Source organism: Phascolarctos cinereus, unplaced genomic scaffold, assembly GCF_003287225.1.
Source record: "Phascolarctos cinereus isolate Bilbo 61053 unplaced genomic scaffold, phaCin_HiC Scaffold_4;HRSCAF=312, whole genome shotgun sequence".
Lineage (NCBI taxonomy): Eukaryota > Metazoa > Chordata > Mammalia > Diprotodontia > Phascolarctidae > Phascolarctos > Phascolarctos cinereus.
The window spans coordinates 270826476-270838009 of NW_027555847.1; the positions used below are offsets into that span (position 1 = coordinate 270826476).

At 38.0% G+C, this 11534-nt stretch overlaps 1 protein-coding gene across 2 annotated transcripts in view; it reads right to left on the reverse strand.

Moving 5' to 3' along the window:
- Positions 1-11328, reverse strand: part of HACD4 (3-hydroxyacyl-CoA dehydratase 4) — a 42138-nt gene extending 30810 nt beyond the window's left edge. Inside the window, exons 1-3 of one of the 2 annotated variants that reach the window (XM_020973977.2) lie at positions 11222-11328; positions 7394-7497; positions 4073-4200 (exon numbers count right to left, since the gene is read on the reverse strand). In XM_020973977.2, coding sequence (XP_020829636.1) covers positions 4073-4200; positions 7394-7490 — 225 coding nt within the window. In that variant the 5' untranslated portion in view covers positions 7491-7497; positions 11222-11328. The remainder of the gene's footprint in view (positions 1-4072; positions 4201-7393; positions 7498-11221) is intronic. The other variant, XM_020973978.2, reaches the window with a different exon arrangement.
- Between the last annotated feature and the right edge of the window lie 206 nt (positions 11329-11534).

Below are 11534 nucleotides of genomic sequence, written 5' to 3' on the forward strand. Positions count from 1 at the left end.
AACAGGGAGTAGAGCAGTGAGTCTTCCATTCAACTATGGCTCTTAGAATAATGGAAAAGAGGGAAGCTTTGCCGAGGAAATCATGGTTTATGCTTTCCCCAGATCCTATTTCATTCTGCTAAAAAACATGGAGTGAAGTATGTGAATAAAGGGGGAAGAAAAGGCAAAACCTTAACCATGCCTCATGTCAATTTGAAAACTTTCAAAGAAGACTTGAACCATTAAAAAGTTAATATTCTACCAAGGAAGTTAGCTGGCACAGTCCATAGCAGGATTGGATTTGGAGTCAGCAAGACCTGAATTCAAATCCTGTTTCAGACTTAGCAGCTTTGTGACCTTGTTCAAGTCACTAAATCTCTGCCAGTTTCATTTTCTCTATCTGTAAAATGGAGATAATAATAGCAACTACCCCACAGGGTAGTTGTGAGGTGCAAATGAAATAGCATATATAAAGCACTTTACAAACTTAAAAACACCATAGAAATCTATCATTATAACTACTACTACTAATAATGAAAATGTTCTTTCCCCCCTAACCCAAAGGTTACACCTTGTTTTTCCTTTCATTTTCTTTTCTCTCATCCTATTCATTCATCTATTCTTCACCCATTAGATTGTTAATTTCTTGAGGGAGAGGACTGATTTTTGCATTTCTTTGTATCCCCAGTGCTTAGCACAGTGCCTACCTACAGGGGTGGGGAACCTGTGGCCTTGAGGCCACATATGGCCCCGAAGCACCAAGAAGGGCCACACGTGGCAGAGACCACAGGTTCCCTGACCCTGCTAGCACATAGTAGATAATAAATAAATGCCTATTGACTGCCTGACCAACACCTGCCTCCCCAAATGCTAGTCAGAAGATGTTGAAAATACAAAAAGTGGTTGGCACACAATATAACAAGGTTAACTATATTTCCCTAACACTTATCTAGGTAGTAATGGAAAGTTTGATCTCTTAAGAAAAAACTAAACAAACAAAAAACAACCACCAAGGAGCCTAAATGTGAAAATAGAGTATAGGAGAATATAATGAAAACTTAGCAATTTAAGGGTATAAGGTATATTCTTTACATATACATGACCTGTAATATATCCATCTATTGAATTTTTAAAATGTGACTTTACTCTGAAACCAAAATAACATAATTATTCTACTACACTGCCAAAAAACCAAGCCATAGAAAACAGTTAAAATGCAGCGTATCATTATGTGGTATTAGAATAATATTTCTTCCTTTTCCCTACCACTGAATGAGGCAAGTACATAGAATAGCTGTTTGCCTCTTAAATAACGTGAGTCACTAATCATGTTCACCATCATTATGAAGGCAGGCTTTCTATTCTGTCTTATTTCAAAGCAAAAGAGACCTGATTGTCACAACCCTAGTAAAATTAAATTTTATAAAGCATCACTCTCTTGTGTCAGATCTATATCAATTATAATTTTTTTAAGGAAATAGATTCAAGAGAACAACATCTGAATTTGACTTAGCTAAAGAATATTTCTTAATTGGAATTAGCTTCTGGATAGTCGTATTTGACATTGATGTAATATTTGTTTTATACGTTTACTCCTACATGTCAACAGTTGAAATGCATGTCATAGAAAACATCATTTCTGCAGATTTCTAAAATTAAATTTCCACAGATTAGAAATGACAAAGTGTCATAAACTCTCTAGGATTTTATTACTTTATATAGCTTCCAATCCTTTGATAATTTCTCAGGAATATTTAAATATCACAAGTGATACTCACATGCAAAAACTCTATACCTATTCTGCCATGATCTATTACTGAGCTGAATTCTAATATGTTTTGATTCCTCTCTCTCCCAACTTAGGATACTCTCAAAATCTTTTTTTTTTCTGGTCAGTTTAAAATTGTTTAAATCAAGAACTTGACAAATATCAAACATTAAAATTTCCATATACAAAGAAATGATGATTGCATATGAAAGTGTGAATTTCTATCACATACAGTTTGTTTTTTAAAAGTATATATTAAATTTTCCTGTGTAGTACCCACACTACCATTCTTGTCTGACTTAGCTTCTATATTTCCTTCTTTTTGTGTATTTTTAGAAATATTTCACTGGCACTCTTTTCTTTCTTCTCGTCCTCTTCTTCTTTCTCCTCCTTCTCTTCCTTTTCTTCCTCTTCTTATTCAAAACATCATTATCACTGCCACATGCTCATTGTGTGACCCTGGGCAAGGTAACTTAATCTCTCATTGCTCTAGGTGACTCTTTAAGACTGTAGAGATTACAGAGATGTCTACCTAAACTGGTAGAGGGAGTTTCTTCAGCTACAAGTTCTCTGGTGAAATCACAGATCCAGTCTCTGTTCCTATCTATTATCTCTACCCTTCATTCCACTCCCAGGGGAATCTCTAAGCTAGTTTTCAAATTAGTTTTAGTCATATTATATGCATACATTCACATTTCCTTCCAGTCTCCTTCCTTCTCCGTGAAAACACTGTCATTCAATTTTCTCCCCTCCTATCCTTAGCAAAAAGGAGCAATGTAATCATGTTTGTGATGCTTTGCCTCTGTCAGTGACATTGCTCAGACTCAGTTCCCCTTTCTGGGCTTTGCTCTACAAAGAGAAATTTGGACTACAGCTATTCCTTCCACATCACCGGGGCTTGGGGTGTGTACCCCCAGAATTTGAAAAATCTTTATGAAATTTTTTGGCCCTCCCTTTGTATCAGAGAAGAAGTCTGAATTTTTTTCTTTTATGGAGTTTTTACAGTACTTTATTGTAAAATTTGGTTTAAGTATTTGGTCATAGGTTATATGTAGGTCGATGTTATGTAAAAATACTGAGGCTTCCGCAACACTCCCCCAAAATTCCCATTTATGGTTATTTCTTATGCCAACCCATGATATATTGAAACTGTGATGGTGAAAGTTGTGATGTGGAAGGGATATGTGTATATGACCTCTCTAGTTCTAGCTGTATTCCCATTACTCAAAGCTAATACTTCTCTATGATATTCTCCATTCTGCCCTGAAAGCCCATTACTTCACTGAGGAAGGGGTGCTTGGTGACAGAGAACAGAAGGGTACTTTATTCTCAGAATATATAGTAGGTAGGGATAGAGAAGATGGAGTGGAAATGGTTGTTAAACATCTCTCTCCTGCGCAGGCCAACATATCAACTCAACTGTATATTCAGAAAGCAACATCTACTGTTGCCCCGCAGGCTAAGATTTCTACTAGCATCCCAGTGGTTACTCCAACCAAAAGCCATTACTTTAGAATGAAGGCATATCTCCTCTGACACTGCCATGACCCTGGGCCCTCATCACCTCACACCTTCTGATTTTGGTCTTCCTGCCTCAAGTTTCTTTCCACTCCAATGCATCCTCTACTCAGCTAATAAATGGATCTTCCTGCAGTATGCGTCTGATCATTCCCCATCCCCACCCCCATTCAATTAACTCTAGTGGCTCTCTGTTGCTTCCAAGATCAATTATAAAGCCCTTTGTTTGGCTTTTAAGATCCTTCATAATCTGGCCCTTTCCTACCTTTCCAATCTCCTTACACCTTAGTTCCTTCCAGGTACCCTGCACTCCAGTGGCACTGGCCTCCTTGCTATTTCTTGAACACAACACTTCATCTGGGTGTTTCCACTGGTTGTCCACCATGCCATGAAATTTCTTCCTCTTCATTTCTGGCTTCCTTCAGGTCCTAGATATAATCTCACCTTATACAAGTAGTCTTTCCAATCCTCCTTAATACTGGCACCTTCCCTCCAATATTATCTCCAACTTACCTTTTATGTCTTTTGTTTGTAAATTATCATTTGCATGTTGTCTTCCTCCACAAGATTGTGAGTTCCTTGACGTTAGAGACTGTCTCTGCCTTTCTTCACCTCCCCAGGACTTAACACAGTATTGGGTACATAGTAGGCTCTTAATAAATGTTTGCTGACTTGACTTAATATGGAATTAATTCCAGTTAGCAGTGACTTAAGGTAATGATTGATTTTCTAACAATTTCAATGGCAGAAGTTCATAATATAAAACAGATTTTTTCTAAATTCTCTAAAGATTTAATTAAAACATACCTGCAGAAACCTGGGCAAAAGGCGATCTGATTCAATCCCCACATAAATGTGCACCAGCTCCAACAGAGAAAGGGACTGGCAAAGGCGCATCACAAGTCCAATAGCATAGAAAGTATCTACCATAGAATCTGTCCCCAGAATGAAAAATATAGTTACTAAAAATTATAGAAAAACATAAAACTGGACACTAAAACACAAATCTATGAAATTTTTCAGAAAGTATTTTTACTGGCTATTTGTCAAGTAAGACTGACACCACAAGGTCTTATTGTTGAAGAGAGGTATTCCTGAGATGCTGAATTACAAGTTCCAACAGACCTTCTGGCAGATACTTTTTTACACAATTGCGACAGTAGGCAGCTAGTTGGGAGAGTAAATAGAACACTAGGCCTCTAATCAAGAAGGCCTGAGTTCAAATCCTGCTTCAGACACTTATTAGTTATGTGACCTGGGCAAGTCACTTAACCCCTCAGTTTCCTCATCAATAAAGTGGGGATAATAAAAGCATCTACCTCCTAGGGTAGTTGTAAGGATAAAATGGGATATTTGTGAAGCGTTTTGCAGACCTTAGAGTGCCACATAAACACTAACTATAGGATTATTATAAATATTAACATCATCATCATCATCATCATGTTGGTATTATTATTATTATTATCATTTTACAGGGCTGGAGAATATTTCAGAATTAAAACTCTTCATATTCAATACTCTTCACATTCAAAATGTTTAAACATCTTAAGAATCCCTGAAGAAAGAATGACTAGAGAGCTTTGTACATTTCACATTTCTTATTCTTAATTTTTACATTCTGTAAACAATAATTCTCATTTCTCTAAAGTATAGGAAGCATTTTCCCCTTAACAACTCTCTGAAGGTACAGGATAAGTATATTTATATACATTTTAAAGATAGGAAACTGAGACCCAGAGATATCCTTTATCACTCACTAGGGTTCTCCTTATCACTGTTACTGTTTTAGCAGAAATGTGCACTATAAATGCTTGTTTATAGATAATGATACAACCCTAAGATTATCATGGCATTGTGAACTATGTCAGCATTTACCCTGTGGAGCCCAAAATGAAGCTAAACTATTGTAGTCATTAAATTATCCATTTTTTAAAGACCTGAAATGCTGCCAAAAACTAGTGTCTTTGCTTTTTAGGAAAGCCTATTTGTTAGCATTAATGACTGAAGTGTGTTCATGTAATTAGTCATTATAGTACATCACCCACAAATAATGAATCATTTTTCCAGTGAGAATTTGCTAACTAAGGACCAAACCAAGGACTTAAGAGTGGGCAGTAAGTCTTTCAGAATCTGAGGCACTACTTCTGGTTACTTGACATATTTATACATAATTTTAGGAAATAAGTTAGATCTGAAAGATCTGGCTAGTTAATGATGTGCCTGAGCATGCATAATTAATAATACTGAGTTAGAACTGAGTTCTCCCAAAGAGATAGGAAGTCAGCCACAAATCCGAAATTATATATGTATATAGTTAGCTCTTATTTTAATTTAGTTTCAAGCCCAAAAAAGAAGGGTAAGATGTTGGATGTAGTAGAAAGAACTTGAAAGAAGGATACTTGTATTCTGTCTATGCCATGGGCTATGTGGACAAATCACTTAAACTCATCTGAACATCACCATGCAAATAGGGATACTATGACCTCTTAGGCTGTATCAGAGGTTCCCAAACTTGTTTAGGCTACTGTCCCCTTTTCAAAAAAAAATTACTTAGCACCCTCCTGAAAAATCTACTTTCTTTAACCCTTCAATGGTTTTTAAAAAAATTTTCATTCTTTCAAATATATATATATATATATATATATATGTATATATATATAATTTTTAAAATGACACATCTTAAATTTAATAATTTGTTATAAATTTGAGGATTTTTTCCCTGCATTGAAATTTTGATGATGCAATATTGTGTTATGTAACCATATAGTATCGTATTGTAAACAAGTCATTACATGCATATATTCCTGCCTATTCATCCTGGACTTCCTGACAGTGCATGATATGCTTGCCTGCTAACACATGCTTGTTAAGACCTGTCAGCAGACTTGACCGCTGATTGGTTATGACTTGCATTTTGTGTGTTTATTTGGAAAATCATGTAATCACTATGACTTTAACTCTGTTACACAACAGATGAAACATGTATGAATGGTATTTCAAAATTTTCTTATTTTTTTTCCTTATGCTTCCACCACCCCCTTATTTTTATTCAAAACCCCCCAACTGCACCCAAGGCTACTACCACCCTCCCTGGATCATTCCAGCACCCCCAAGGGCGTGGTATCACCTGCTTTGGGAACCTCTGATGATGCATTGGATTGGAATCTGAAAGATCTGTGTTCAAAGCTTACCTTAGATACTTAGTTTTATGGCCCTGGACAAGTCATTTAACCTCTATTAGGCTCAGATTCAACATCACAAAATGGGGATAATAACAGCACTGACTTTATAGGGCTTTTGTGAGGATCAACTGATACACACACACACACACACACACACACACACAATGTATATAAAAAGTGCCTTGTAAACCTTAAAGTGCTACATAAATGCTAGCTACTGTTATTAAATGAGAGTATACAAAAAGCACTTTGTAAATGTAATGCAAATGTGAGCTATGATTATAAAATTATAACTTCTTTAGGCCCAAGATTCTTCATTTGTACAATGAGGATTTAAATGATTACTCCCTTCTCGTCTTCTCTCAAGAAGGGGACCAGATAATTTTTAAGGTTCTCTCTAATTCTGTCGATAAAAGGGCTGTAGGGCAGAACTCCTGATATACAGTTTTAATAATAATAGCTACCATTTATGTAGACTTACTTCCCTATGTGCCTGGCACTGTGTCATGCACTTTATAATTACTATGTTATTTGATCTCACAACAACCCTGGAAAGTTAGTGTTATTATTCTTCTTCTCATTTTACAGCTGAGGTAAACAGAGTTGAGCAGCCTGAACAGGGTCAACCTGTGCATGTCTGAATCAGGATCTGAGCCAGGTCTTTCTGACTGTAGCTCCATCACTCCACCCACGGCATCACCTAGGTGACTTGATTTTATGCTGGCAGATTCCCTGATCAAGAGGGAGACACATAAAGCAGTTGAATTTGATGGACATTTTAAGGGCAAAATAAAAAAGTTTGACTTTTGAGGAAAAGTGTAGTAACTGACAATATGCTTGTGAGAGACATTTAAAGTTAAAAGGTGAGGAGCACAGAAATGAAAAAATGTGTGATATGAACATGTGAAAAGGGTAAACATTAAAAAAAATAATCTGGGGATCTTACCTTTCCCAAATGAAAAAAATCTGACTGTCATATTTGTAAATATCCATGAGTGTCCACAGAACTGGATTAAATAATAAATGAAAAGGTAGGTGTTCATCCTATACCTGTGAACACAGAGAAGCTTAATTAAAATTTTTATTTAGAAAAATTCCCAAAAAATGGAGGAAAAAGCAGAAGAGTGTGACCCTTTCAGATATGAGTGGATCAATTTGCACCTTGTGAAGGAGCTAAAACTTTTGAGGAGGCTCTTTCTCACCATGCAAAAGATATGACTTTGAGTAACCCATTTTCGTGTGAAAACTAAAGCAGCTGAACTACAAGTAGAAATAATGAATTTAAGCTCTGGGTATGGACTGACTCTAACTTTTTCCCATTCACTTATTTGCATGGACTAAAAGGAGAGGCTTAAAGTTTTAAAAAACTGGGTAATCTTGAACTCCAGACTTGGTTTGGGCATTTGAAGTTGTATCATCATTGCCTGGTTTTGGCCTAGTCTACAGTGATGAAGATCTGGGAAATGTACTAACAAACCACCATGAGTTAGGATTAGGTCATTCATTAGGGCACTGAGAAGGGTTATTGAATGAAGGTTAAGCCTAAAGGGCATTGTCTTAATGGGATTTCTTAGGCCTCTAGCTTCTTGCCTGGGAGATGAGAGGTCTTAGAAGTAAAATACTAAGGAAGCTGAAATTTATCCTTGTTCTTTCTGAAAGAATAAAGCAATAGTCCAATCAAGGATTGTAGCTGAGGCCAGAGGAAGAAGAGGCTCACAAATAACAATAGACAGCCAGCCAGGTTTCTAGGAAGGCTGCTTCTTTTTCCTTGAGGGGACCACAAAGTCTGTTTACTTTTATTTGTTTAAAATGTTTGTTATGTCTTTATAAACAACGTTAACCACAGGCCTAAATGAGTCTGAGTGTACTAAGTGGGAAAAGAGAACAATTGAGGGGAAAACATCCCCAGGGAAGAGAAAGATGGGAGCTAGCATGTAGGTGTTTTGCTAGAGTTAAGATTCTGACCCGGGGGGAAAGAACAAGTCCTTTGATATAACTTCCATTTATAACAGGAATTCTATGTGATGAAAAGGTAAACTTTTTAAAAAATTATATGAGAATCTTACTTTTTTTCCAAATGAAAAAAATCCACATGTATTGATAGAACTACATTATATAATAGATGAAAAGGTAGGTAGGTATCCTATAGTAGTGGTCAGTAGTAGAGTGAAGAAAGGCAAATAGGAGCAGTTGAACCCTGCTTGCCCCATTCCATAAATACCACAAAATAATTGTGCTAGAGGAATCATATTTGTTTATGTCAAAAGAAGACCATTCATTTGAAAAATAATCTTGAATCCACCTTTCACTTTGTTACTCCAAATTTCACACCAATTTTTGAAGGGATTCCTAACAGGTACTACTATTACGTTGTTGATATTGTTGTTCTTCTATTATTATTATTGTTGCTGTTGGCAATATGCGTTCTTCATTCATTTCCTTTTTTTTTTCTGAGGGGATTATGAGATTAGTCTCTTTTGAGCCACCATAGATCTCCTGAAGTAAGCTGTAGTGTGGGACAATGAGAAGAGCGATAGATCTGGAGTCAGATGACCTGGCTCTGCTGCACGCAGCTTGTATTATTTTGGACAAGTCACGCATGCCCTCTGGGCCTCGGTTTTCATCTGTAGAATGAAAGGATTGGACAAGATGACCTCTAGGTACTTTCTAGATCTAATTCTATGGGCCTCTGCTTTTGCTGTTGTGGTGAATGGCAGTGGTAGCAAGAGGAATAATTCCTGACAACCTTCTAATAGCTTAGGTTTGTTTAAACACAAATATTCTAAGAACATTGCGACATTATTTCATAATCCTTGATAAATGTCTACTCTTGCAGTTCACTGAGAATTTAACAAAACAAAAACATTTTCTAAAGTTGTTACAACTAAACAGAGACATTAAATACTTTAGAAAAGTCATGCCATGAAGACCTGGCAAATAAATACCTGTTGGAACCATTCCTAGACTGGTAAGTATTGAGTTACATAAATACTTGACTGGTTTATGACTATGATATGAAGACATGAAAGAAAATGCATTCGTATACTCTCAGACACAGTTGAGTGTTGTTAGATTTGTTGAATCACTTCTTTTCCTCTTTTAAAATATATTTTTTTCTTTTGCATGGATTGCAGGGTAAAGGGATATATTCAGAAACAGATGTAGGGTAAAAAAACCCAAAAGGCATTAATAAAAAAAAAAAGATAAATTGAGTAAAGTCCCCAGATCTACTCTTTGCTACCTGTGTGACCTCAGGTAAGTCATTGAATCTTGTTTTATCTATAGAGGGTGAGCCTAGAAGGCTTCTAAGGTCCCTTTCAGTTCTGAATCTATGGTCCTATGAACTATTGATTACACATGGAAATAAAAAGGAGTTGTGATTAAGAACATCTTTAAACAGTAGAAAACACAGTAACCACATACACACACACATACACATATATATGTCCTCCTAATATGTACATATACACATAAACTACACATACACACACACATGCATACACGGCTTTGGAATGTACTACATTTTTATTTTTATTTTTAGTGTATTTAATCTCTGGCATCAGTGGAGGGAGTTTTGATAAGACTGATATGAAAACGATTTTTCATTTATTAGTCATATATGAACTGAGCAAGGTAAAGAGCCCAGAAATCTCTCCCTCCTTTCCTCCAAAACTCTAAAACACAAGCAAAACACAGCCTGGAGCTCAAGGTGTGCCAAAGAGACAGCATAGTATGGTGAAAACTACCTGGATTTGGAATCAAATGACCTAGGTTTGAATCACAGCTCTGCCCCTTACTACCTGTATGACTGTGGAAATTGTATCATCCTATTATCCCTCTCTGGGACTCGGTTTCCCCATGTGTAAAATGAAAGGGCTGGATGAAATGGCCTCCATGGCCCCTTCCAGCTCTAAATCCATGATACTATGAGAAATATAGGTAATCAATAACAGGCTATGGGATAGAAATAATTAAGACATTTATTATAAGAGTACAAAGGTAAATGGTGTGGTAGCAGTTACTGGATGATAGTGTAAACTGGGAGCTGTTATCCTGGACAACCCAACTAGGACTCCAGGACTCCAGGACAACAAGGGCTCTATAGGAAACTTAGCTTCAGGTAAGTTCAGATCTGGATAACCAGGGGCTTGCTTGTGCCAAACCTTCGCTGACCCCTTGCAGATGACACAGTGACTAAGCCTAAAGGCCATTATTTCTGAAAAATCTCACACTATCTGCTTAGCCCCAGAAACAGTTTATTTTGTCAGAAGTATCAACTCCTCCTCATTCCCCCCCACCCTCTCCCCCGTTCCCAGGACCACTACTTCCTCTGGCTTTCTTGGCCTAAAAGTGCAGAAGGGCTGGAGAAAGCCCAACCTGGAGGATAATGAGAGACGGAGGCTTGGCGAGGGGTATGGATGATAGGTTTTGGAACTGTCAAGAGGCAGGAAGCATTTTGGCAGCTTATCCTGATCCAAGATGCCAGTTCAAAGTCTGTGCTCTACGCCTGTTTTTGTCTGCTTCAGCTCATTCTTAGATTTCATTTCTTTCTCTCATGCCCCCTCTTTTCAAGACATATTGCTCACGAGAAGGCTACTAATACTTTGGGGACTCCACAGGAGTGGCCGACGCTGTTCTACCTCAAAGAGCTCAGCCCAGCCAGTTCCACCCCACCCCGCTCTGCCCTTCCTTGTGTGGGTTGCCCTGTCCTCTTTTCTCCTCCCCTTTTCTCCTGCCTTCTCCCCTACCCTCTCCCAAGCCCCCAAAGCCAGACCTGTTGCGCCCAGCTCAGGGTCGAGCTGTCACTGCCTCGGGCTCTGTTGACTCGGTTCTGCCTTCCTCTGGGGAGGAGAGGAGTCCAGGGTAGGGGAAGAGGTGGAGCGTCTAGGGCTACTCCGTGACCCCGCCCCTGCCCCGGGCTGCCCAGCCTTGTCTCCTTTCCCCACTTCCCTTAGCTCCAGCCTCACCAAGAACCCTCTGTGCAACTTGTGGCCGCCTTCAGCCTCTCTACCTTCCCCTCCTCCACGATCTTTAAGGAAGGGCCTTTTCATCTTCTTTTCGCTGCACCCCGCCGCCCTCCCCACCAG